A 27095-nucleotide genomic window follows, 5' to 3' on the forward strand; every position below is an offset into this window, starting at 1 on the left:
GACGAAGTGACGTACGTTCAAAACACGATAGCAGTTTAAAGCGCCGGACGCGAATGAGAGAGAGTGAGTCAGTGGAGGCGTCTCATCCCACGCGCTGTACCGTTTGAGCGGGCATGTCATCGGGACGCGCTGCAGGCTCTTCTTCGTCGCTCGGTCTCTCTCGCACATGCAGGGGACGCCCCACGAGTGTGAGAGAGACAGGGCGCCGAAAACGACTCTGGGAGTCGGTCTGCAGCGGCGCCAGTAATGGAGTGTGACTTTGGCGCACGGCCCTTCGACGCGACGACCCCCGCGGCCCGCTAAGGTTGCCGAGGCTCCCTCTCGACATTGGCGACCGCTCCCACCGCCCACCACTTTCTCCGGACCTCCCACACGACGGCCTATTTACCTCATTCCGTCCCTCCCCGTTTCCCAACCCCCCCCCCCCTCTCTCTCTCTCTCTCTCTCTCTCTCTCTCTCTGTCCATCCTTGTGTGTGTGTCTCTGTCTTCCCTCCCTCCTTCTCTCTCTCTTCTCTCTCTCTCTCTCTCTCTCTCTCTCTCTCTCTCTCTCTCTCTCTCTCTCTCCCTCTCTCCCCCGCGGCGGGCCCCGTCCTTGTCTCCGACGGTAGCGCCGCGCAGCCCCCTGGCGGCGGGCGGCGGCAACGCGGATCGGCGAGCGACGCCGAGCGACGCCCAGCGGACGCCGTCCGCCTGAGCCAGTAGTGCAACAGGCGGTGAACCCTACAGACCGCACTCACACGCGGACTGCGGGTCGGTTGGAAGTTGTGCTTCGTTTTGATATAATCGAACGGTGAGTATAGGGGAAGACAGACAGCCGACGCCAATGGATCTACGCCGACGCCACGCCGCTAACAATCCCCCACCCCCGAACCCCCTTCTAACAAGGCTGTAGTGGACTTAGTGGTCGGGCCTGCCAGTGGAGTGGACACTAGTGCGTGACACACAGTGAGAGAAGAACCTAGTGCAGCAAGTGACAGTGCAGTGAGTGGATTAGTGACTTGAAGCGGCGGCCTGGTTCGCGGTTCGTAAGTAAATCACTGCCTCCTGACTGCCTGAGGACGTGGTCAGCAGCCAGCCATCGCAGCCATCACTACCAAAAGTCAGCTCAGGAGTGACTTTCCTCTATGTGGAGTTACTTTGAAAAAGGCTGTGAAGATAGAGCCAAGTGGGTCAAAGGATTGTTCATGACGAATGGTCTTTGGGGTGGAGTATGAAATAGAAAGTAAATAGCTTTCGAGGAAAGCGTAGGAAAGTGTTCGATTTACGACGACGTTCAACGACTTTGGAAGTGTCAGATGAGCTCTGACGTGCGCCCAGTGGGGTGTGGCAGTGCCGCCCCTTAGTTGGCCTGGCGGGGCGGGGCGGGGCGGGGCGGGGCGAGGCAGGGGGTATCGCCATTGTCGAGCTCGCTACTATTTCTGATGGCACCGTCATAGCGTAGCATCGGCGGGGAGGGGGTGGATCGGGGTGGTGGGGGCGCCAGGAGTAGCCATGTGGGGTAGGGTGGGGGCAGTTGGAGAGCTGCCTGAGGCACTAGAGATAGTGTTAGGGCCACTACTCTAGCGGCTGTCATAAAAGCTCCTCGCAAATCACAAAAAAGAACCTGTAAAGAGTTGAGAAAACAACCAAAGGGGGGTGGCGACATATCTCCAGGGATTCAATATAGGTTCATTCACAGGAGAGGGTTCCACCGTGCAAATGACGATAGTATGGGAAAGGTGACGCTTAGGAACTCGCGTCGTCTCCAAATGGCGTTGAAAGCAGCGGCCGCCCCGCTCGGTCGCCACACCTCCCCGTTACGCAAGACTCGAAGGCAGGCCCCGCAGTCAAGCGGGGCGCGAAGGAGGGCGAGTGGCAGTGGAGTAGCCGTGGGCGTGCACCGCCCGGCTGTCCGGCCGGCACGTCGCTCTGTCTCTCTCGCACCTGCAAGGAACACCCCACGAGTGCGAGAGGGACAGCGCGACGAACAGGACTCTCGGAATCAGTCTGCGGACCGCGCCGGGCGCCGCGCCGGGCACCCCGCCAAGTTGCGTCTCTGTTACCGCCGCCACTGCAGCAGCCCTGCAACGAGCTGTGCCCCCTCCCCCTCCCCCTGCACTTGACGCGGCGCGAACCAGGCGGGTGTATTTCAGGACGTTCCAGACCTTGTCCCAGCTTCACCGCGCCACCGCACAGGCGGCACCGCGCTCCCTTCCCCAACCAGGTGGGCGTTGGCGAGGCCGCGGAGGCCGCCGCGGCGATGCCTCACCACACCTGTCACCCTCCCCGTCCTGCAGCCTCTCTCGCACTCACGGGGCGTCCGCTACAGGCGCGAGAGAGACAGAGCGACGACTCTCGGAATGGGCCCACTGTCGGGGCTCCGCGCGGGGCCGCGGCGTTACATGTTCGGGCCGCTCGAATTTTGCGTGTGTTTTGGCCGCCTCCCAAATTGGTGGCTCCACTCCCCCCGCCGCAGCGCGCTGACCCAGACTCCCCGACTCCGAGACTGCTCCGACCTTCGTCACGCCAAATCCAGTGCGGCGCCTCACCTTGAGCCGCCACCGGGCCGCCACCTGTCCCAAGCCCGGGTTCGAATACCCGCGTCCCAAAACTTTTTTCCCCGTTCTTTTTATACCCGCGAGTAATGCTTGCGCGCACTGATATTCCGAGAGTCGTTCTCGTCGCTCTGTCTCTCTCGCGCCTGTACCGGACGCCCCATGAGTGCGAGAGAGACAGTCTGTGCGGCGCCAAGTCACCCCGCGCTATTTCCGTCGCCAATCTTCACAGTGCCGTGCCGGCCTTCCCCCGCGCCATAAAACGCACGCTTTATTTTTACGTTACTAATACCGCGTCCTCTTCGCGCGCCCGAAAATGTCAACGACCGTGGGGTGGGGCCACCGAGGCGGGCAAGGACCTCTGCTGCACCGCGCGAGGACTCTGCGAAAGGAACCACTTGTCCACAGTTTTCCATGGCTGTATGTCCCATTGCCTCTCCAGTGGCGCTCGGTTTAGAGTGCCAAAATTTGACCCTCCAGTCGCCAAAATTTCTCGGGCCGAAGTGCCAACGTCTGGTATTCTCAGAGGGTGATCCGGGCCCAGAAGGCCAAGTGTTGGCATTCTAAACGGAGCGCCACTGGAGTGGCAAACAAACGTACCAATGGCATCGCAGTCGTCACCCCTCGACAGTGACCCATCTTGAAAATGTGCGCACGGAATAGTGTGTCCAATGGATTCATTCGCGTTTGGCGTGCGTTTGGAGGCAGCCGAATGTAATTAGGCTCTTCTTTTCTTGTGTTCCAGACGGTAGAGCCTGTGCTCTGCCCAGATTTTTGATCCTCCCGATCTAAACCACACACCAAAATGTTCAAGAACCACTTGGACATGATTGGCCGCAACGAGCCGATCCAGAGGAAGGCCAAGTTCTGGCAATCCTACGTCCGTTCACTAAAAGGTAAGGATTCCTTCGGCGCGCCAGCGCGCCAGCCGAGCCGCCAAGCGTATCATTTAACATTGTTTTCAAGTAGAACAGAGTTCCGGCGTAACCACGGCGGGGTTGGTGGTTCGAAGTCCTGCCCACATGGCGAGTGCCTCCCGCGACCGTCTTTCCCACCCTGGCTGCTCAAAGACGCCCAGTAGGAAGGCTGTCCCGGAGGCAGACCCATCGGCAGGACCTTCTCCACTTATTCCCAGCCCGTTTGTTTTCGAAAATACAATAATAATGACTAACTGATGAAAGACGTCGAGCGGATAGTGATGTAGGCGCTGTGTGACCACGACTAACCTGAACTGTGCTTTCTTTAATATTTCAGACTCAGAAAGTCGCCGGGTAGGGGCAAATAGTGTCGCCGCCCAGGCGGCTTGCCCTGTAGATTCTTCGCCCCTCCCTAACAAGCCTGGTGCCGCCTATGCAAATTAGGCACAGACTTAGGCCTCATCGTTTTCTACCGTAGATTGTCAAAACGTGTCACTAGCTTAGTATTCTTGTCACCATTCCAGTTCCCTACGAACCTCCATTTCATATTGTTTCAAACGAGTGCTGTGCGTGGTTCCTGAATGTGCTGAGTGTGTGTGTGTGAGAGAGAGACTGGCAAGTGCCCGGCCGAGCTGCAAGAGCGCCGGTGCTAGTACATTGTGCTTGTTGTAGCGTCGTCTGGAGAGCGGCTGCCGGACACCCAGACCTACGGGCAATGGCTTAAGGAATTACACGGTGAGGGGCAAGCCAGTCAGGCAAGCATGGCGAGGAGAGCATCATGCAGGATCTTCCCAGATGTTTGTTTTCGCCCTTTGCAAGGCTGTCCCGGGGAAGTGCCCCCCAAGACCCCGTTTTCAAGCCTCTTGCAATGGAATGTCTCCAAGGAAAGGTGGTTTTGTGCGTTTGCCCGAAGCGAACACCCGGCTCCTTGCACTTGCTATCCTTTTCCGCGAGTAAGGACGTTGCCTGGACTGCCCCCGACTGCTGCACACCGGAGTGTCCGCCGTGCCTTGCGCCGTGCTGCCCGAACCCCTTCTTGACGTGCTCCCTCTTGCTGCCCACAGGAACAGACGACATGCGCGCCCCCGACCCCGTGCACATCAGGCCACGAGGCGTCTTCCGCCCCCTGATCTCGGAGCTGCCCGACCTGCACACCAACACCTGGCCCTACAAGTCCATCTACGACGACCCCACCGCCGCCAACGAGCGCATCCACGTGCCCGGCTACCGATACGTGCCCGTCAGCAGGGAGACCTACGGCATCAGCCCCCGCAACATCTACCCGCCGTCCTACTACGACCGATACAGGACCGGTACGTACTGAGAGGCCTGCGACTCCACTGCGCGACGCCCCCCAGCGGGCCACCCCAGGGACCCCAGGGGGGCACCCCGGCCCCGCCACCACACCGCAGCGCTCCGGGGGGCGCCGCCCCGCCACGCCCCGCCACGGCCCGGCTCGGCCCGGCGCTAGACTGAACCGTACACGAATCGCGAGCGGGGTCGCTCCGCGCCGTGCCGCGTGATCTTTATTTTAAAAAAACTTTTATTTCGGGGGAAAGTGGGGCAGAGAATGGGGGCGGTTCGCGCGAGTGTGTGGCGGCAGGCCGTCGCCACGGAGCCTGAACCGCCTCCATCCTCCGCCCAGTCAGCCGCGACTCACACTTGTACATAATCGGTGTGTGGTTTTGGCCGTATGCACTCACCCTCACTATCTTTCTATTAATTTTTCTTCTTTAGAAAAAAAAACTGGACTGAAATGTTTTTGAAATTTGAAACGAAAAAATTGTCATCCTGCTGCTGTTGCCAGGTGAACTCGCCCTTGATTTTGGTATTTTAACGTTCCCGAGATTATTGACTAAATTTTTTCTTTCGGACTGGGCTATCGTGAATTTTGAACCATGTGCTATTTTGAACTTTGTATGTTAAGTTTATGGTTGGGGATATCGAAAGAAAATGATAAAAACTCTGTTTCCTTTTGATATACGGCGTGTATCGGAAGCAGACAGAAAAATAAAAACGAGAAAAAAGAAGGGCCATTTTGATGTGAACATTCTTTAACTTATTCCTATTTTTTGTTTATGTTTAGTAAAAGTACTATGACACTTAGATCTTAGCTGTTTTCCTTCTCCTAACGATTATATTATTTTACGTTTCGTTTGTATATACAACAGGCCTTCTCATTGTACTTATCTGTTTATTACTTGGATAATTTTGGTCCATGTACGATCTAGGGAATGTGATTGTGATGGTCATTAAAGCTTGGCCTCAAAGATCGGTTTTATATCTTTATTTACGATTTCCATCTCGGTCAAACGTTGGATGAGAAAACTTTTTTACAGTATCATTCATTTGCTTCGATGAGTAAAGACAATTTGAAGAAAAAACTATATTAATGGGATAGAGGGTCAATGCAACGTCAAACGGCACTTTGCATGGACTTTGATTTCAATTCCAACTTTTGACAGAGGTAATCCCTTTTCCCATCGACGACTAACTCCCCTTCCCACCACACCAACACCTATTCCAGTTTTTGCACTCTTCATAGCATTTTTGACATCCTTTTCTTCCCCGTTTTCCAAATTTATTTTGGATGGCTTGCCATTGTTTTGCCGTATTTGAATGTTTTACTGTCGTGCCTCACACGAAACTAGCACGGATGTGCAATGAAGTTTCTTCAATTGTAACTTTCCGTCTTAGACTACTTCGTCTGGCAGCTGGAGCTATAGGTTGAAATTGTTGGACACTTTTCTTCTCGTTAACCGAGCCTTAAATTTATCTTAATTTGTGTGCTGGAAGTCCAAATGACTTAAAGCTTCAATCTGAATTAACTGACCTAAATTTTGCAGTTTTACATTTGGGTATACTTTTGGAACCGTTTCAAAGTTGGACAGTTTGTTATAATGATTTTTATTCTCAGTGTGTTCGCTTGCATAATGTGCTTCTTGTGCGTCCGAGCAGCTCTCTGGCTACCTAATGCGGCCTTCACGGCTAGTGCTGCCGAGGTGTGGAGACAGTTTGTTAGGCTGAATTGTGTAGTAACATGGCGTTGCCTGGACTTAATGCAATCTAGCGCACTGTGTATCTGACTCCAGCCAAAGAGAACGAAATGTTTTGTAGTGGAGCTGCCTTGTCATAGGGCTGGGGATGCTTGAAGCTCCCCGTAGACAACACCCCTACCATTGTCAACGGAAGAAAAAGTTGACCGTTGAACGTTGTCAAAAGATAAATTGACAAACAGAATTCGAAAAAGAAAAAATAATCACTGAAACAACTTTACGTAACATGCTTAGGCAAATACTACGTAGTTGCAACATTATGCTGTTTACTTCGCAGCTACTCATCAAACAATAGAATCCTTCTCTTGACGGAATAACATGTCATTGTGGAATCCCATTCCACAAATCAGGTAACATTATCGGCTGTTGCCTACCTGCCAGGTGCACCCAAATCTCTTGCCCACTTCTCCTGTGTTGCCATGTCATGAGACGTGCTAGAAAAGCCTTTACTGTGGAATGCAACGTGGGAGTGTTGATGACATCCGAAGGTTTTTGCCACCCTGCTTGCCCAGCTGCTGCCTGACCCAGTTTGGAGGAAAACTGCTGTTTCGATGCCTGGTAAGGTTGCTCCTGTCCGCCCGCATGTTTCGTGTGCTTCTTGCGTTGTCTTACTAAATCAGCCTTGTAGAATATTTAGTACGCAAAACGGGGGAAATCTCAAGTTCTTGCATGCCTGTTCATGCCTCGACAGGAATTGGATGTTTGCAGAACTATGTGAAAAAAAGAAAGACCTGCTCCAAATACGTCATAAAATCCAACAAAAATATAATCAACAGAAACAACTGCCTTTCCTCTGTATGCACTTTTACCTAGTGTGTAGATACGTGTGGTGTTCGTCAAAGTTTTACCAGCACAGTGATACTGGCTTCGGCACAGTAATCAAATATAATTAGGTGTTTCTTGCATTTTCTCTTGGACCAGTGTGGCACCAGCTTCGTCACAATAACAGTGCACGCTGTAACAAACGGCAGACATACCGTAGTGAAATTTAGATGCGTTTGTGAATTTTGTGTGAGTCTCGCGCCACGCCAGGCGAAAACCTGCAGTGTCAGGAAAAAAACCATGTCGTAGTTTTTTTCATCCCGACTTCATATTTTTGTCAGACTCTTCCCTACTACTATACTTTGTCCCTTATAACTTTTCCGTTGCTAACAACTGTTCACGACTGTATACAACTGTTTATAAAAAAAATTGTGACGCTCAGTTCAACCTACCACTCCAATATTGTTAAATAATAGCTATAATCATCTTTATTACCTGTAATATTATTTTTCAAAAAAAAACGTCTTGAAGGACGTACTGAGATCGTCCATGACATCCGTTTACAGTCAATGCACTGCAAGTGAAAACGGAGGAAGGCGGTGTGACTGACGGCTCCCCTGTTGCGCAGGTCCATCGGACGGCGTGTACCACGGCCAGGATGCGTGGGACGCGCAGCAGAAGCGCCTGGACGAGATCGACAAGCTGTTCCCGGACCGGTACATCCCCCTGTTCCAGTACAGGCCCGCGGCCAGGACGCTCCGCGGCGGCAGCGTGCCCCCGCTGGGCTCGGCCCGCGCCCGCTCGTCCTCCCCCTTCAGGTCCACCACACCGCCACCGCCTGTGCGCTCCTGGACGCCTCCCCCACAGCCCTCCGAGGTGGCGCCCCGCTTCACTTACGCAGGTGAGTCATGCTCTGCATAAAATTCAATTCAAAACATTGGAATTGAATAGATTTGAACTCGATCTAATTCAATAATTCAATTTAACTGTCGGCGGTACAATGGCGAGGAAAATCATCGCCCACTACAAGCATTACAAAATTGAAAGCAAAAAAATAATTAGTATTAAAAATGATAGGAGTGGTCAGAAATTTTAACCGGACTTTTCTCCTTTGTTTCCGTCTATTCCAGCACGAATTCCAGAAGAGCGTACCCTCTTAGGTTCGTTCTTTTCAAATTCGATGCACGTGTTGGTCGTGTTTACATGCACAAAGTCATGCACCCTTTTCCTCCTGCACTTTCACGTTCACATCGTCTCCCCTTGTCCGATCCACGTGCGAAACCCCCCCAGGATGTTGTCTTGAACGTTGTTTTGCACGCGGCATGCAGGCCAGCCCATCTGGAACCGCGGCGGCTACACCCGGCGTCCGCTGCGTGAGCTGCTGGAGCCGTCGCCCCTCATGCCCAAGTCCGCCATCACCAGGGACCCCTGGTGGTGGGAGTACCCCGAGCTGAGGCCGTACGCCTACCCCTACCACTACCGCTCGTGGCACTCACCCTCCTACCTGAGGACGTCCTACCTGTCCCCCATCAAGAGCTCCTACCTGTGGGACAGGCACCCCCGCAGGCCCCTGGGTATGTAGCACGGGCATGTTGTGTGTCGTTCGGTACACTGGTGAAACTGATGCGTCCTTGGACGCCCTTCTTCGAGCGTAGTGGTCGCTACACTTGGCCTCAAGCATAGTTACTCCGTTCCGCTCCTATTCCGCCTATGCACGGGAGAATTCCTTCTCTAAGCTTGACTTTAAGTGTGTCTTCAAGCGTAGTTGCATGCTTGCATGAAGCGCACAGCCACGGTTCAGTTTTACCAGTGTATGACGCCGCTCCCCAAGAACACGAAACGCTCACCGTGACGTCATTTGATGTCAATATGGCTGCTTTCAATCAAAATTTCGACCAAAAAAAGTCATTTTAACGGCCTCATTGACGTCATTTTCACTTGTTTGACTTGTTCGTGAGTGTTTCGTTGGGTCGCGTCGGCGCCAAGGGTCCGCGCTGACGGCATGCTCTGTGTCCAGGTTACCTCACCTACTGGTAAGCGAGTCTGACGCCCTCCTCGTCCACCTTGGAGCGCGGGTGTGAGGAGCATGAGCGTGCCGCCGATCTTGACCTGCTCCCGGAAGCGTCCAGCGAGTCCGAGCCATCGCGCGAGGAACAACCCCGAGAAGCCCTGCGTCTCGTCCGCGGCCCCCCTCGGGCCCCCCGATCCGAACATGACCCCTCAGGGGCAGTGTGTGTCCACGTGACCCCCTACTCTGTGTACCCGACCACTTATTTCATTTTCGTAAAAAAAGATGAAACAGCGAAACGTTTTTTTGGTTCTTTTTCGGTCAAACTTTCTTCTTGCAGCAGTCGAGCGTGGTCCGTCCGGACCTCTGCGACAATGACCCTGATGGGGTAGCCCTCTGCAGACAAACGATAGCACGAGAAATGTAACGATAGCAGGCGAAGACCTGTTTTAGCATGTTGATGGCCTAGTGTTTTCGAGAATACATCGACTGACTGTAGACGTCTTTCTTTACTAGCTCGGGGAAGGGGGTTCTTCTCCATCTCTGTCACACCCGCCCGCCAATGTATACGAACGCTCTCTTTCGAAGCTCTCCTTCTCTCTCTGTCCTTCATCTCTGTCGTCTATTTCCTCCGTCTCCTTTCTTATCTGTCTATCCATGTCTCTCTCTCTCTTTCTCTGTCTCTCTCTCTATCGCGACACCCATTACTTCACGACTGCACCATGCCCAGGATGGTGACAAGCGAGGCGTAGCCTCCTTTAGTCCCTTCCGCGGGACTGCTGCACTCTAAATGACTTTCGATGAGGTCTCCCATAATACGAAGGAAATGGCGTAAGCATAGTACAAGCGATGTTTTTCTTCGTATCACGAAATTTTTTCTTTGTATCTTACAAAGAAAGTCCCAGAAAAGATTCGTGTTATGGAGAACTTTTGCTTCGTATTACGCCTGCACCGAATTCTCTGTAGCATGGCTTGAATTTCATTGTGAGACATTTAGAGTGTGAAGTCATGGCCACGAGCAGACCACCCTGGCCATATTATTCCAAACGCCTTTTGGGCGCGGACTTTTTTCATTTTTTTTCTGAGGTGGATTCAAAATGTTTGTTTGCCTCCCAAGAAGGGGTAGCATCCACACCGTAAAAAATTTGACCACTTTTATATGAAACATGAAACGATGAAATTATTATTTTGCTTACTTTGTTAAACAATGCCAAAAAATTGAAATGGATTTCATTCAAGATGCCGGGTTCTTAAGTTCACATTTTCTCTCATTCAGACTGTACAATTGAATAAATAAATGAAGTGAGATCCACCAAATCTATGTTGTTATTTTGTTTTCCTTTGCGTGTCGATCGGATAGTGAAATGGGAATCAGGGGACTGCATAACACGTTCACCTACACAAAACTTGTTTATTTAATGGCGTTACCACAACTTTGGTTTTTAAATCCCTTAAAATGTGCACATTGAATGGTTCCTCTTTGCAAAAATCATGGAAGCTGGACACTTCAACAGAGGGACTTTTTTCATACAAGATATGTTTAACAGACATTAACTAAATAAAATTGGACACTGACAAGTTTGTGCTAATATTTTGGCGTTGTGTCCGACCTAAAGCAGTCATAAAAGTTTCTTTACGTGAAAAAGTTAAGTTATATTAGTCTATACTTTGGGCAACATGACAGCGAAACAAACGTTTCCTTTGGAGGAAAACTCTTCATTGCAACTGCATTGCACTCTGAAAATTGACTTGACCCCTAAACAGCGGCTTGGACGGCCTTTAAACCCCCCTTCGAAAAATGCAAGTCAGGAAGCTTTCCATTGCCAGAGCGCGCGTGAGCGTTCGGGGAGCGACCGCCACCACGCCACGGGGCTCGAGCACGGCGTCGTCGTGGGTCTCAGAGGACGGCTAGGGTAGTGAGGCTGAGCACCAACCAAGTACGGACGTTCGACGACCGGCTTCGCTCGGCGTCGCGTCGCCCCGCCACCATAAAAAAATCACAGAGTAGATCCACAGAACGCGGCGGGCGGCGCGTTCCATTCGGCGATCACAATTTGTGCGCGCGGCGCGCCTACAAGCTGGTCTCCATGTTGATGCACGGCCCAGTGGCGCGGCTCGACGGCGGCGGCGTCTCGGAGCAGCGTCGCGGCGTGTCCGCGTCGCCGAGCACGCCCCAGGACGCCGTGGCCGCCCAGGAGGACCGGCCGGCGCGGAAGGCGTCGCCGCGGTCCGTCAGGGAGCGCCTGAGCCTGGACAGCAGGGGCACGTCCGCGGCCCCCGCCGCCCCCGGCGCGCACACCAGGCGCACCGTCGTCTCCAGCGCCTCCTCGTACGTCGGCGGCGGCTGCTGCGGGCCCCGGGTGGGGATTTCAGTGCTGCGACCCTGGGCACAAAGATGTCGTAGTCATGTTGACCCGTGCTAGAAACAACTGTCTGCGTTTTCTCCATCCCAGCCGCTCCTGGTTAGCACGAGCACGGTGGTGGCACATGTCACCGATCACAACTTTTGTGGTGTTGCCTTACCTGGAATGGGTCTCCGGGACTCCGTTCGGCCAGCGGGCTGGGGTAGTACAGCTGCTGCGGCACGCTCTCGTCCAGGTCCACGGTCTGGCTGGAGCCCAGCGACGTCATGGTGCCCACCGAGCCCATGGAGGCCACGGATCTGAGCAGGCAGCCCCAGGACCGCCGCTTCATCCGCCCCTGCGAGGAGCGAACCGTCACACAGTGGGCCAGACGACCGGTGGAGGCGGCCATAGTCCCGGACGCGTTTTGAGCTCGCCAGAGTCGCTAAGTGCGACTCGAACCGAACGTGTGACCCCACCAATGGATTGCTCTCCGATCGAGGAATCCGTTGGTGGGCTCGCACAAGAACAAGTGGTTCGAGTCTTGTTTAACGACTTCTGGAGCTCAAAACGCGTCGAGAGTTTTGGCCGCCGATGCCGGTCTTCTGGTCCACTGTGCGCCACCAGCAGGGAGTATAGTCGCCGGTAGGGCGTCGGGGTAGCGTCGTGCGTCCGCGCGGGGTATCGCCGGCGGGCGCTCGGCGCTGCTTGCGCCCTCTGGCGGGGCGCCGGCGAGGCGGGCTGCGCGCGAACTGGATTAGGCTGTTCACTGGCGCGGTCCGCGCGGCACTCTTACCAGATTATCTCGGCCGACCTGCGCCCCCGCGGCCCCCGGGACCACGGCGAGCCCCAGGCCCGAGGCGTGGCCGGCGGCGAGGCTGGGGTCGGCAGCGCTGTCGCCCGGCCTGGCGGCCCTGGCGGCCCTCTCCCCCTCGTCGTCGGCGTCCCTTGCGTTCACCTGGAGGCAATAAAACGGCGCAATATGATCGGCAATCCGTCACACGCCATCAAATCCGCAACGGCCCGCGCGCCCCGCTCGGCCTCGGACATAAATCCGTCGGAATGGTCGGCGTCGGCAGGGCCTGGCCCAGGCCCTGGCCGGGATCGAACCACGCACGCATTCCCTCTGCGTGCAAAGCGGGCCGCGTTGCAGCAGCCGCAGAGTCGGTTCCATCGCTCTGTCTCTCGCACTCATGTGCGGTCCGTGTACGAGCGAGAGAGACAGGGAGATGAAAACGACCCTCGGAATCGGTCTGCAGACTCACCAGCGACCGCTGCTCGTCCGCGTCGTCCGCCGCGTCGCCGTCCACGCCGCCCTCGTCCATGAGCAGGGCCTCGGAGTAGCTGGGGATGAGGGCGCAGTTCTCCCGGATGCACGAGTCCCACTCGCCCGAGTCCATCGTGGAGCCGTGCGACAGGCGGCCGCCCAGCCAGTCCGTGGCGGTGGCCGCGCCCCCGCCGCCCCCGCCCGGCACGGGGACGCCGCCGTCGTAGTTGCCGCCGAACAGCTTCGTCACCTGAGGCAAAATCACACGGATGGAGAAGACCTGTGCTGGCAGCCTCAATTTAGCGACTTTGGAGCTCAAAACGCGTCCGGGATTTTGACCGCCCCCGCCAGTCTTCTCACTGTGCACGGCTCCCTTACCTGGTAGTGCACGTGCGCCGTGTTGTACTCCTGCAGCAGCCGCACCGGCCAGGACAGCAGCAGCAGGCTGGCGGCCCAGAAGACGGCGGGCCGGAAGTACCAGGGCTTCCGGTCCCGGTACGCCACGACCAGCTCCCGGAAGCACGGCACGCCACTCAGGTCCAGGCCCTCGCGCATCTCCATGTAGTCGTCGAAGCGCTCGTGCTCCGAGAAGAAGCGCGCGCGCTGCTCCTCGAAGTCCGCCGCGGCCTCCACGTTGGAGAAGGCGAAGCCTGCGGGGAGGGTGGTGGAGGTCAGGATGAAGCACAACGCAGTGCTACCAATGGGGTTCGAACCGGACGTGTGACCCCACCAATGGATTGCTCTCCGAACGAGGAATCCATTGGTGGGGTCACACGCTCGGTTTGAGTGCTATTTAGCGACTCTGGAGCTCAAAAACGCGTCGAGAGTTTTTTTGGCCGCCGGCCTTCTGGCCCACTGTGACTCGCCACGTTTGTATTTTGCCGGCGTAATGAGATTCGCCGCGGCGGTCGCTGGGCGTGCTTCGCGCTTCGCGTCGCGTCGAGCAGCCCGATATTCCTCCGCGGGGAAGCATTTCTTTGATTAGTTTGGAGGGGAAACTTTTAAACCAACACAGTACGTCGTATTGCGCGTCGCTGCCGCGCTGCGCGGCTGGGTAAAGCGCTAGAGGGGGAGGGGGCGAGGATCGGCCCGGCCCGGGGCTCTCCGGTCGAAAGGAGAACGAAAGCGCTATGATTCGACTGTCCGCCGCCCAGGGCCCGCCCAGGGCCCGCCGCCGCCAAGGTCTATTTTATTCAGTAGTGGCGGCGGCCCGGCGGCCCGGCGGCCCCGAACGCCGCGGGCAAGGACGAGACGAGACGGGGCCTGCCATTATACCAGCAGAGCGGTTCCGAGGAGGGGCAGTCTCTCTCGCACACACACGGCCCGCCCCATGAGCGGAACGGGGACAGAGCGACTCAGCGAGCCCGTCTGCGGCCGGTGGACGCGCAAAGGGCGCAAGGGACTGCCCGAAGGGCGCAAAGGGCCCCGACGACTCCCCGACGACTCCCGCAGGGCTCGCAAAGGGACTAAACGCGCGCGGTGCGCGGCGCATGCGGAGCCGAGTCGAGTCCGCGCGAGGCCGCCAGCTCGCATGTTGTCTCAGTCCCTCTTTAAACTCAATTCCACACGGCAAAGCCCGGCAAAGCCTGTCCGGAGTCCCCTCGCCGTGCCGTGCCGCGCCGTGCCGCGCCGTGCCGCGCCGTGCCACGCCGTGCCGCGCCTCGCCGCCACCGGGGCTCTGATTTCGCTTTTCGCTCGGCGTCGCTTTGTTTGCTCTGGCGAAGCGCGAAGCCCGGCCGTGGCCTGGCCGTGGCCTGGCCGAGCGAAATCCTTGCTCCTCGCTCGGATGAAAAACACACGGTGGTACCGTCCGTCCAGTGTGTGTTCTCCGGCCGCGCGGCGCTGGAGCTGGAGTCCACCAATGAAACGGAATAACTAGGAAAAGCTACCGCTTCAGGCTGAGCCTAAGGGCTCCTACGTTCACATATTTGTAATTTATTTTTCAAATTTTCCTCTATGTCGCTAAGTAAGTGACAATTTTTAAGCATTTGTTTAATTTATTAAGGATGTTTTCTGGATTATTTTAACAGTGCTGTCATTTTTACTATGATGTCGCACCGTATCCAGGTTGAAAAAATTCTATTGTGTTCCGGAAAGTGGGTCTGTGACGATCATTGATGTCTTTGACGCTAGGTGGGCTCGGCTGGAACAGGAATCAGCCCAGTGGGTAGGCAACCCATCATGCCTCGTGAAGCGTGCGGCGATACCCCGTGCCGCTAGGATTTTAGCTCTGTACATTTATTTATTTTATGACCTTGTACTGCAAAGGCCACCTAACATCTCTAGATTAAGGATACTGTCAAGTGAAACTAGAATGTCCTAAAAGTATTTGTCACAGAAAGTTCATTTTGAGGTCAAAATTCAACCACTACTAGGTGAATTTACTTCTGAAGTTGGGAGCCCCAACTCCTATTAGTTTCTGAGTTATGGATGTTTACGTTAACTTTTAGTCGTTTCTCCCAAATTCTCCTCATGACAAATGATTTGCTACCCAGTCTTCAGATTCGGACAAGTATATCTATTATTGCACTGGAAAAAGATAGCGTGGGCAAATTTGAAAATATCAGTCTGGAAGAGGCTGTAAAAGCTATTTCACCAGGCCCATTTTTATCTTTCTTCAAATTTGAGAGATTTTGTCTTATTTTGGTCTTGGAATTTTCAAGAAAACTAAGTGACATATTGAAAAAAGGGCAACGCTATCTTTTTCCTAGGCAAAGAAGAATACAATTGCTAGAATCTGGGGACTGGGTAGCTAATCCTTTGTCGTGAGGAGAATTTGAGAGAAACGACTGAAAGTTACCGTAAACATCCATAACTCGGAAACTAAAATGAAGTGGGGCCCTGCTCTTAGTGTATGACTTTATGCAATAGAAAGGAACTTTTATCCATAAATTAAGACATTTGACACAAGTAAATAAAAAATATTAAATAGTCACTTTTTTCACTTTACAATAACCTTAACAGAAACTTCTTTGATTGCATATAAGTCAATAAAATACAGATGTCATGATTATGTTTCCATCAGTTTCACATTACAAATAAAAGCTAAGGAATGTCATTGGTTGCATTTAAAGGTATCAAGTTCTTTATCAGAAAGATTGTAGCTGTTTGTTCTTTTTCTAGTTGCCTTTGTGCAACCCACACAACTGCGCACCAACAGTTTATGTGTAATTTTAAGAACAAGTGGCAAAGGCCACCTAACACATAACATCCCCCTAGGCAGGCAGAACGCCTACCCCAACAGAACGCCTTTGCCCACAGAACGCCTTTAAGCGCTCACAATTTACATCCACCAACAAGAGAAAGTGGCAAGGGCCATATATTCCCCTGAAGATTCTCCTTGTCTCTTTTTATATTTTTGGATGACCGCAGAGAATAAGGTCTTTAATTTCGTTTGATCTATCGCTTCGCATCATAAACTTTTGTGAAGTGAATATTAGTCTACAAGAAAAACACAAGGCACTGTGATACATGTGCCAGTGTTAGATGTTTGATAAAACGCATGATAATAAATTTCAATCGTTTTACAGAAACTACTTTGAATGCATAACCAATCAAATTTGGAAAAATATTATTCCATCATTAAGATTATGAACGGTGAGATGTGTCAATAGAATGCAGGTTTCATGTACTCATTTCCTTCGATTCCACGTTACGATTATGGTGAACGAACAATCATTAGTACATTTAAAGTGTCAAGTTATCTGATAGAATGTTATTATTTTTTCGAATTCTGCTTTCTGCTGCTTTCTGCTCGAACGACTCTGCGCTTCACTATTGGCAGGATCATGCTATTGACAGTTCAGCTAGTGCGCTCTCGCCTTCACCATTTCACGCCCGTCGTCTTCTCATTTTCACATAAAGAGTTCAATTTCACGGAAATTAGCGTCAACGTAATCTTTGAACCTTCCTCTTTCCATAAATATACAATTTGTGCCACTTTCGGCGTTCTAACATGCTCAAAGATGCGAGTAAACGACGGCCCGACGATCGTTTCCGCCTTCTCTCGCCTTCGCCATTTCACCTCCGTCGTCTTCTCATTTTCACATAAAGAGTTCAATTTCACGGAAATTAGCGTCAATGTAATCTTTGAACCTTCCTCTTTCCATAAATATACAATTTGTGCCACTTTCGGCGTTCTAACATGCTCAAAGATGCGAGTAAACGACGACCCGACGATCGTTTTCGCCTTCTCTCGCCTTCGCCATTTCACCTCCGTCGTCTTCTCATTTTCACATAAAGAGTTAAATTTCACAGAAATTAGCGTCAATGTAATCTTTGAACCTTCCTCTTTCCATAAATATACAATTTGTGCCACTTTCGGCGTTCTAACATGCTCAAAGATGCGAGTAAACGACGGCCCGACGATCGTTTTCGCCTTCTCTCGCCTTCGCCATTTCACGCCCGTCGTCTTCTCATTCTCACATTAAGAGTTTATTTTCGTCCAAATTAGCGTCAATGTAATCTTTGAACTTTTCCCTTTCCATGCATATACATTTTATGCTACTTTCGTGGTTTTAACACGCCTAAAGATCGAAAGTAAACTTGACAACCGGCTGGGTCCCGCCAAGTCCCGGCATCTCCACTGGGCTCTGGGCTGTGGGCTGAATGCAGGGCTTCGCCCAGTTAACGTATAAGATAAAGATAAAGATAAAGTTTGGCTCAGCCAATAAACCGGGCGGACGACAGAGTACACTGTAGCACAGTAGCGGGGCTTGCGGCTTTCGGCCGTCCAAGGCCGCGCTTTCAGGCTTTCTGAATCGGTCCAGCCAGACAGGCGGCGAGCCGTGGGGCCGCGGTGACGTGCCCCCGCCCGCCACCATGATGAATCCCTTCCTCGGGAAGGACGTGCGCGGCCTTGGCGCGGTCTTCGGCGTGGTCCTCGGCGTGATCCATGGCGCGGTCCTCGGCGCGGTCCTCATCGCGATCCTCGGCGTCATCCTCAACGAGGTCCTCGAGGTCATCGTCGACGTGGTCCATTCTCAACGCGGTCTTCGGAGCGGTCCTCGGCGTTATCCTCAACGTGGTCCTCGGCGCGGTCCTCATCGCGATCCTCGGCGTCATCCTCAACGCAGTCCTCGAGGTCATCGTCGACGAGGTCCATTCTCAACGCGGTCTTCGGAGCGGTCCTCGGCGTTATCCTCAACGCGGTCCTCGGCGCGGTCCTCAACGCGATCCTCGGCGTCATCCTCAACGCGGTCCTCGAGGTCATCGTCGACGTGGTCCATTCTCAACGCGGTCCTCGGTGCAGTCCTTGGCGTATATCCTCAACGTGGTCCTCGGCGTGGTCCTCAACGCGGTCCTCGGCGCGGTCCCAGGCGGCCTATAGGCGGGCGGCAAGTCGATCGCCGTCGCCACGAGATACGGCGCCGCCGCTTTTGTGCCGCTTTGACAGAAGTCCTTCAAAGTGGCGCCCTTTGGCGGCCCTTGGCGTCATGCCGCGCCACGCCGCGCCACGCCATGCCGCGCCGCGCCGCGCTGCCCACAGACGGCAAAGGGTAAGGGGGCCAAGGCGCCGCCTTTGCCCCGCCGGGCGGCCCGCCCTCCGCCACTGGGTGCTGTCAGCCCGCCATTGCCGTGGTGACCGTGGCGCCGAGGGGGACGTTGGCCGCAAGCGTTACACTCGGGTTTTCAGCTTCCAAAACTTTTCCGCGGGGAGGGGGGGGGAGTTGTTAAGCCGTGGGGCCTGGACAGGCAATGACGGATAGAGGGGTCTCGGGCGGCCGGATGATTGAGCAGCCGGGCGGACGGCCGGACTGTCACGCCAACAGCCAGACAGACAGACAGACAGGCAGACAGACCGACAGGCAAACGGGCACACAAGCGGCGGAGAACAAGCATCTCCATCATGGTGAAATATCGACACGCGTGTGTGAGCACACTGACTGTCGGCAGGGTTGCCCCCGTCAGCAGAGTGGAGTGTGGGTTGGCGCTGGCAGCACTGCTGGCAGCACTGGAGCGAGCGCCCGGCGAGGACGGAGTAGGCAACACGTTGGCGTCGGACTCCGGCGGAGTGCCTATCCCGGCCTCGTCGGGCGCGCTGGCTGGACGATGACTGACTGGGAGTGGCGGCCCGCGACAATGGGGCGTCCATACTACTGCGGCGCTGCTTACCCTTGCTGAAGCGGATGCGGGTGACGGGCGCCGGCGGGTCCAGCACCAGGTCCTTGGAGATGTCGCGGACGCCGCAGGTGGCGGCGTGGAACTCGGAGGCGGCGGCGTGCGTGTTGACGCGCTCGTAGTACACCTGCGTGGCGGTGTAGCCCTCACCGTGGCGGTAGCGCGTCACCTGCCGCTTGCGCCGCACGTAGTGGTAGCACACGGCCTTCCACCTGGGGCACGGCAGAGAGAAGAACACGCTTGAGAACCAACAACCAACAACGAACACACTCCGCTACAAATTGGCCATTGTGCACTTGTTTGCCATTCCGCCGTTGCCCCCGGCCCGGCCGGCCGGCTGTCCTCGCTGCGATGAGCTGCCTCCACTTTCCTCTCTACCTCGGCGACCTCGGCGCACGAAGCAACTTCCCGGCCGCTTCCCGGGAATGATCCAGCAGTGAACGGCGCAGACGAAGGCCGGCACAGGGAAGCGAAAGAGGAAACAGGCCGTCGGGCTGGGCGTTGCGCGGAGCGAGGCGGCCGCAAGGTGGGGAGCACGTGGGGGAAGAGAGGCCGCCAGCCCGCCAGGCCGCGAGCTATCTGGGGCGTGTCCACAAACTACTTCTTTATGCCACTTCACAAGTAAGTCGAAAATAAGGAGGGAAGCTGCTTTCCCCCCATCGAGTTTCTCCATTCTACTTTCTTTCTTCTTTTTTGCGCCATTTCCTATATCTCTCCCCGCCGGCGCGCCGCGCGGCCGAGAGAGCCCCTGATCTTCTTACGTGTGGAGGCACGGCGCACGGCGGGCCGGGAAAGGGATATAGGCCGAGGAGAGGGGGGGGGGGGCGAGGGGGGGGGGAGGCGTCTCCGATGGGTTGGAAAGGGTGGAGATGATTTCTTCCACGTGGAATCTCAAGCCGGGAAACGACCCTGCTGCGCGTGCGTGTGTTTGCCGCAGTGTGTGTGTGTGTGTGTGTGTGTGTGTGTGTGTGTGTGTGTGTGTGTGTGTGTGTGAGAGAGAGAGAGAGAGAGAGAGAGAGAGAGAGAGAGAGAGAGAGAGAGAGTGTTGGTGTGCGAGAGAGATGGCCTGCGTCGTGTTCCCACGTCGTTGGCCGTGAGTGCGTGCGCGGGTGAGTGCGATAGATTTATTGCGGTGAGCGGCACGTGCTCGGCGCTCACCGCACGCCCCGCTCACCGCATCCGTCTTTCTCGCACTCACCACGCCGCTGATCCCTCCGCAGCCCCCTCCCCCTCCACCTCCCTCACGTCACGCACTAACGCCCGCCTGATGCCCCGCAGTGGGGCCCCACTCCGTGCCGCCGTGCCGCCGCTCTGCCGCGGAAAGGCCACGGCAAGGGGGCACCGGGGCAGCACGCTGCTTCCGAGCGGAAGGCCTCTGTCTCTCTCGCACCCAGGCGGTGCCTCGGTACGCCCCGTGAGTGCGAGGGAGAGAGATTGACTTCCAGTGCGGGGCCGCCTTGCTGCCGGGCGCCAGCAGTATCTGGGACTCGAGCTGCGAGCAGCGCTACTCGGGGATTATTCTTTGTGTAGTTTAGCCGCTAATTCATTATTTGGAGTGCGAGAGGGTGCTGGAGAGAGGGAGAGAGAGAGAGAGAGAGAGAGAGAGAGAGAGAGAGAGAGAGAGAGAGAGAGAGAGAGAGAGAGAGAGAGAGCAGCGTCCCCGCCGTAGCACCCGGTTGCCGGAGCGCCGACCGGCGCCGCTCTGCGAAACGACCTCTCCCTTACTTGGCGAAACAAAAAGGCGTTCAGATCGACGGCAGTAAAACGCTTGTCTCCGGATCATTAATGTTTTACCGCGCCTTGCGTGGGCTTCATTCATCGCAGAGCGAGGTCTTAAATCTTGAACGCGGGGGGCGTCTCGGGGGGCAAAAGGAAGAAGAGTGGGGGGGAGGCGGAATGCAAGCGAGCAGGTTGGCATGCAGACAAATTGATTGAGCCCGATATCGGCTCGCTCGGTGACTACGTCGACTACGTCTCCGTCGGACGGCTCCATCGCCTCGCAGTGCCTCGCCGTGCCTCGCCTCGCGCGCCGCCTCCAGTTCCCGATTCTCCGGCCCGATGACTCGGCGGCATCCGCCCCCCCCCCCTTCCCCCCCAGCCCAGCCCAGCCCCGCCAAAACGAGAGCGACTTTTTCGCCGCGGAAAAAGTTGTGCGTGAATTAAGTTACTTTTTGGGGCCGCCGCGCTGCGCCGCGCTGTGCCGCCATGCCGCGGCCTCTGCATCATTATTCAGCTCGTCTCATTCATTTTAGAAAAGGAGATGAAAAAGGACGGAAATATGAAAAAAGGGGGGGAAGGGGGCGCCCGGGCGAGTTTGTGACCGTGAGAATCGGGATTGCGGATGGGTTGCGGAGGGCAGATGCGGGTTTTAGGGGAAGGGGGACCGCCGTCGTGGCGCCACGACGACGGGGACCCTTCCCTTCCCTGCCCTCCCCCCTCTCCTCCCCCCTCTCCTCCCCCTTCCGCACCCCCTTCCCGTCCCTTTCTTGCGGTCATGTCGAGGCTTACTGCCAGTTTGGTCGCCTCGAACGGAATGGCACGGCTCGGCAGACGGCACGCCGGCACACCGAGACGGCCTGGATGGCCTGGATGGCCTGGATGCCGCACGCCAAACTTGGCCCCTAACTAGCTGGGCACACAGACGGCCGCCGCGGCCCGCACTCCTCCACCATCACGCGCTGATGGCCCTGGTCTAGCACCTCATAACAGCGGCCCGGAAATTAAAGAAACGAGAGGCCGTGCGCGTGTGCGGGAAAGAGAGGGAGGGAGGCGGCCTCCGGGCGCGCGTTCGGGAAAAAGAAAGAGAGAGGGGGAAGCCATTCCGGACGCGGCGCGGGAGCGGCGGGTCTTACTTTTGAGGGACGCTGCATTAGTGATGGCTGGGAAGTTAAAGTTACTCCGCCCCGACCCCGCCCTGCCGGGCCTCGCCCTGCCCTGGCCTGCCACACTGTTGTGTGCGGTTTCCTGCTATCACGAGGCACACCTGAAAGGGAATAGAGTGATGAGGCGCCAGGCTTCTACCCGACCCAACGGGCTGGTATGCTCGAGGAATGCGCTGGTCAACAGGAAGTGGTGTGGTTTGTGGGCGCCGGGCTGCTAGGCAAAGGGCTCCGGTAGTTGAACGCAAAGCGCTTCGCTTCCTCGTGCTCACTGCTGTGCAGATTCCGAGCCACGCTTGGACCGCTCTCTCTCTCACACACACCTTCGGGCCGCCCCACGAGTGCGAGAGAGACAGAGCGACGAGGCGCGGCACTCACCAGACGACGGGCTCGGCGGCGCGCATCTGCTGCACGAAGCGCAGCACCTCGGCCAGGCTCTGCGCGTGGCCCTGCAGGGACAGCTGCGCCCGGCTGTGCCAGCACTCGGCCAGGTAGACGAGGTACAGCAGCGCCAGGAAGCACACTGGAATGTAGAGGTAGCCCGCCTCGCAGGGCGTGCCCGACGAGGACAGCCGGTGGCGCGGCAGCATCACCTGCAACGGCATCGTCAGGGTCAAGGTCACGGTCAAGGTCACGGCGCGGAGGGAGAGTCCGCAATGCGCATTATTCCGTCCCGACCACAGTGGGCCGTGGTCAAAATCCCGGACACATTTTGAGCTCTAGAGTCGCTGAAAGGGGCTCGAACCGAACGTGTGACCCCGCCAATGGATTGCTCTCCGAACGAGGAATCCATTGGTGGGGTCACACGTTCGGTTCGAGTCCTGTTTAGCGACTCTGGAGCTCAAAACGCGTCTCGAGTTTTGGCCGCCTCCACCGGTCTTCTGGCCCACTGTGCGCCACTCACCCGGGTGACCTCGGCGAGCCTGCACCAGGTGACGGCGGCGCAGCAGCCCAGGATGAGCAGGGTCAGCATGAGGCACTTGAGGTTGGCCTCGCGGCGCAGCGCGCGGCACAGTCCCACGCCGCCGTGGCGGTGGCGGCCGCAGCCCGCGCAGCCCGCGCAGCCCCAGGTCCAGCCCGAGTCCCTGGTCGACACCTCCACGGAGCCCCGCCGCACCTCCGCCGGGCTCTCGGCCCTCTCGGCCCTCTCCGCCGCCTGCGACAAGGGAAACAGCGGGGAATCAGAACCAGCAGTCGGAAACAACAGCAAAAACAACAACGGCAAAAACAGCAACAAGGCTCCACTTATCGGGAACGGGGCGGGCGACGCGCCGCTAAACGGGGAATATTGGGGGAATTGGTTCTGGCGCTGGCGCGCGCTGGCGGCTCCGGAGGGGAGGGGGAGGGTTTGGCCAAAGCCATCCCGTCGTTTTTTCACGTTGTGCTGCCGGGGGACTGCACTCGGCACACTAACTACGCAGCGGGCTGATTCCGAAGTGCGAGTCCTGGCCCGGCGGGCCCTCTGCTCCTATCTCCCTCACACCCACCCACGGGACGGGATGCCACGTGAGTGCGAGAGAGACCTACCAGGGATGAGTTTGCTGCCTCTCCTCCACTGTACTGCACTCCAGCCGCCGACGGCAACTAGGCCACTGGCGCCGTGCTGTGCGTTTGCTGCTGCGTTGCCCGGCGCGCCCCATCAGGCCGACTGCCGGCCCCGCTCGCCACGTCCTGCCACTCGAGCCGGGGCCGCGAATCCGTCAAATGTAATCACAAATCGGGACGGAAATTACGCTGAAATTAAGTTGGTCCGGTTGCCGTAAACGTGGCGCCGTGAAAGCAAGTCGTTGAGGCAATAAGACTGGTTGCTGTTGTTGTTCGACTGACGCGGCGCGACAGAAGTGAATAGCGGAGTCGCGAGGAGTGGGGCTCAAAAGCCGAGGAAAGTTAAATGGGAGTCTTTTATAACGCGCCTTGAATGAGGGCAGTCAAGCGGAGATCGACTCTATGCCTCGGCGACAAACACTTCTGTCGAGTCAGTCAGATAAACAACAAAGAAAACCCAGATTCTGATTCCGCGGAGGCACGAATTCTTTACGAAAATCTTGTGGGTCATCATACCCGCTGCGCGCCGCTGCGGCAGTGGAGTGGAGGGATTTGAAAAGTGGCGGTGGGGCGAGGGAGGTTTGCCGAAAGGCTGCCGGTGATCAAGATAGGGGGGAGGCAGGTGGGGAGGCGCCGGCCGGGACAGCGGCCTAGAAGCTCCTGCAGGTTGCGTCCGAGACTGTGCTTCGTCCGGCTTCGTCGCTCTGTCTCTCTCGCACCCTCACGGGACGCCCCACGAGTGCGAGAGAGACGGAGCGACGAGGCGCTGTTTCGGAACGGGCCCACTGGAGGGCCCTGGGAGCGTGGCGATAGTGCGCGCCGAGGGGCTCGGGGAGGCGCTCGGGGAGGTGCGGAGGGTGACGATTAGGCCGCCCGGGATCACGCTGCGCAGTGTGCCAGAGGGCCAGGCGGCCAAAACTCTAGACGCGTTTTGAGCTCCTGAGTCGCTAAACAGGACTCGAACTGAACGTGTGACCCCACCAATGGATTGCTCTCTGAACGAGGAATCCATTGATGGGGTCACACGTTCAGTTCGAGTCCCATTTACCGACTCTGGAGCTCCAAACCCGTCCGGGATTTTGACCGCCTCCACCGGTCTTCTGGCCTCATGTGCGAGGGGGAAGGGGGAGGAGGCACACTGTCGGAAAGGCTGAGGAAGAAGTTATGAAAGCATTCGTCAAGAAGGTGTCGCCAGCCGAGCCCCCCGCGGGGCCCCGCGGCCCGCTCGGGTTGAGGTCGCGAGAGGAGGCCGACCCGGCCCGCCATCCGCCATTTGTCACAGCAGTCCAGCAGGGGGCTGTCGCGCCTCAAAATCGTTTCCAGGACTTCTCCAGGACCCTTCCAGGACACTCTAAGGCCTCTCTGCGATCTCACCAGGACCTCTCCGGGGCGTTTCCAGGGCGTTCTCCGTGGCCCTCGCAGCAGGAAGTGGAATTGATCAGGGTATTGGGTGCGAAGACCCGTGTCACATCCCCGCCTGCGTCGCCTGCATGCTCCGAGCACTATCCGGTCCCGAGCCGGCAGCGCGCGGGGGCGGCACGGCAGGGGCGGCGGACGGGCAGGGCAGCAAGAGCAGAGGGGGGATCTTGGAGGAGCTCTGGAGACCAGGCAGGCCCGAGTGGCAATCTCTGCACGACCGGGGGAATCAAGAGCGACCAGTGCGTGCATGTGTGGGTGGTGTGTGTGCGAGGGTGTGTGTGCGGGTGTGCGTCGAATGTGTTCGAAAGGAGAACACTGGTGGGAGGCGAGAGCGCAAAGGAAAACAAAGGAAAGGGGGCGTAAACTGGGAGGGGTCGGCGGGGGTCGGGTTCGCGAAGGCAGCCGAAGCGGAGGGAGAGGCAAATCGCCTACAACTTTGGAAAGCGAGACAAGAATTCAAAATGAGGAGAAAAAGAAAGGGTTTTCGGGCTCTTGCCTCCCCGTGCAGTCGTTTTGCGCCAATATCCCGGCCGCGCTACCAAAGCGTGGGCGGCGGAGTGGCCTGCGTGCCTGGCTGCGTGCCTGCCTGCTAGTCTGGCCACCCTAACCGCGTCCCCAGCGCATGATAGGCAACACGCATGGTCAGGCGGGCACGGACACACAGGCCGGCCCGCGCGCCGCCAGGTTCGATCGCCCCGTGCCCCGCCCAGCCCCGCCCCGCCCCGCCCCGGCACGCCTCGCCCCCTGGGCTCGCTCTACAAGGCGGCCTGCCAGGTCTGCCTGTGGGGTCATTCATAAACCACGAGGATCGTGCGAGTGAGAGGACCGGGGAGGGGAGAGCCCGGCCCGGCGCGGCGGTGCGACCGAGAGGGGAGATGCCCGCCTGGCGGATTGGGTTCTTGTGCGGGGGCGGGGGCGACGGGTTGGGGTGGGGCCGAGTCCAGATACAAGAGAGCCCCACGACCGGAGGAGGCCAGATCGCCAGATCCAGCGCGGGCCAGCCGTGGGCAAGCCCGCTAGTACTGGAGGGGCAAAAAACGCCCGCGGCTCCTAGACTCCCTTTCCAGCAGCCTTGCCTTTTTCGCAGTGCAGCCGACATAAACCTCGCGAGGCACATAAAGAAGGGCGGAACGAAGCGCGGCGTGCGGTCCGCGGCAAGCCGCGCGCCTTGGCGGCGTTGGCGGCCTTCGCGGCCATGCAGCGTCCACATAAACAACAACAAAAACGGGGCGGCCAAAGTGGCCTCGTGCCGGCCGTTGGTTGTTGTTGTTGTTGTTGTTGTTGTTGCTGTTGCTGTTGTTGTGCGGTGGCGGTTTTTTGTTGTTTTTTTGCGCAAGGCTGTCCCTTAAGTGCAGCGCGGCGTCTTCTTGCAGCGTCTGCTCGGCCCCGGCGTGGTCGGAGCGGGGCGGAGCGTCAATGATGTTTCACTTTGGCGGGGGACGTCGGGCGGGGGATCAAGTTTTCATGAGATTTTGAAAGCCTTCGAGGAGTTGGACAGTAATCGAATTTCTGACGTTGTTTATATCGCAGGCCGCGCACAGTGATCGGAGAACGTCAGCGAGGCCGGCAGCGCGTCGCTCAGTCGCTCGCCCCCAGATGCCCCAGACCGCTCCGGCGCCGCAGCCAAAAAGTAGCACTGTAGGCAACTTTTCCCACACTCCCCCCTGAAACCGTTTCTGGATCCGCCCTGGCGTTGCAGGAAGCTGGTCTGAGTGAGCCGAGGCTCGTGTTTGGCCCTGGTCGTGGTAGTCGTGGTGGTGGTGGTGGTGGTGGTGGCCGTGGCGGAGAAAAGAAATAAAGCAAACTCGGGGGCCGTTTAGGGCAAAAACAGTGAGCAGTGAGTGATTTAGTGCCGTCCCTGGCGAGATGCGGCCAATCCCAGCCCCAGCCTGTCGGCCCGGGGGGCATGGCGGGGCGTGGCGGGGCGTTGGTTCAGGAGCGCGGCGTTCAGGGCCGCGGCGGGCGTCCGGACCAGTCCAACAAATGGCGTTGCCGATAAGCCATTGTCTCGCTGCCTCGCTGCTCGATGTCGGCCTTTGGCAGTGTGGCAGCATCTCCCGGAGAAATAGCGCAGCGAGCGGCGAGCAATCACACCTCACAATGAAGACGGGGTCGTCGGGCCGGCAGCGCCGCGCTGCGAGGCGAGACGATGCCTGCCGCCATATTAAAGGGAGTAAAGAACCCCCCGGAATTCTCTTCGCCGCCTTTTCCAGGCGAGATGGTATTTAATTATACGGTCAGAGAA

The 27095-nt window shown here is 56.9% G+C and overlaps 3 protein-coding genes across 5 annotated transcripts; 1 reads left to right on the plus strand and 2 right to left on the minus strand.

The window, feature by feature from the left end:
* The first annotated feature begins 643 nt into the window (after nt 1-643).
* LOC117639269 lies at nt 644-10595 on the plus strand. 3 transcript variants are annotated; one of them, XM_034374795.1, is made up of 7 exons: nt 644-791; nt 3281-3431; nt 4125-4187; nt 4517-4765; nt 7899-8171; nt 8401-8430; nt 9288-10595. In XM_034374795.1, the coding sequence occupies exons 2-7, from the start codon at nt 3341-3343 to the stop codon at nt 9305-9307; spliced, it is 726 nt and encodes a 241-aa protein (XP_034230686.1). In that variant the 5' UTR covers nt 644-791; nt 3281-3340; the 3' UTR covers nt 9308-10595. The 3 variants fall into 3 exon arrangements, with proteins under 3 accessions (XP_034230686.1, XP_034230666.1, XP_034230676.1); XM_034374775.1 differs by lacking the exon at nt 8401-8430 and adding an exon at nt 8599-8844; XM_034374785.1 differs by lacking the exons at nt 4125-4187; nt 8401-8430 and adding an exon at nt 8599-8844.
* LOC117643179 lies at nt 10547-12475 on the minus strand. The gene is made up of 5 exons (XM_034381910.1): nt 12417-12475; nt 11802-11978; nt 11578-11661; nt 10707-10832; nt 10547-10555 (listed from the first exon to the last, which is right to left on the minus strand). Exons 2-5 carry the CDS (start codon nt 11970-11972, stop codon nt 10547-10549), a joined length of 390 nt encoding a protein of 129 aa, XP_034237801.1. The 5' UTR covers nt 11973-11978; nt 12417-12475.
* A 76-nt stretch (nt 12476-12551) lies between these two features.
* Nucleotides 12552-22895, minus strand: LOC117643185 (transmembrane protein 151B-like; the record flags this gene model as incomplete). The annotated part of the gene is made up of 6 exons (XM_034381925.1): nt 12552-12578; nt 12886-13137; nt 13266-13537; nt 19002-19219; nt 22265-22479; nt 22791-22895. Coding segments are annotated over 6 exons (1089 nt in total), but the record flags the coding sequence as incomplete, so codon positions are not given.
* Between the last annotated feature and the right edge of the window lie 4200 nt (nt 22896-27095).

This window comes from Thrips palmi, unplaced genomic scaffold (genome assembly GCF_012932325.1).
Source record: "Thrips palmi isolate BJ-2018 unplaced genomic scaffold, TpBJ-2018v1 HiC_scaffold_1, whole genome shotgun sequence".
In the NCBI taxonomy this organism is placed as follows: Eukaryota; Metazoa; Arthropoda; class Insecta; order Thysanoptera; family Thripidae; genus Thrips; species Thrips palmi.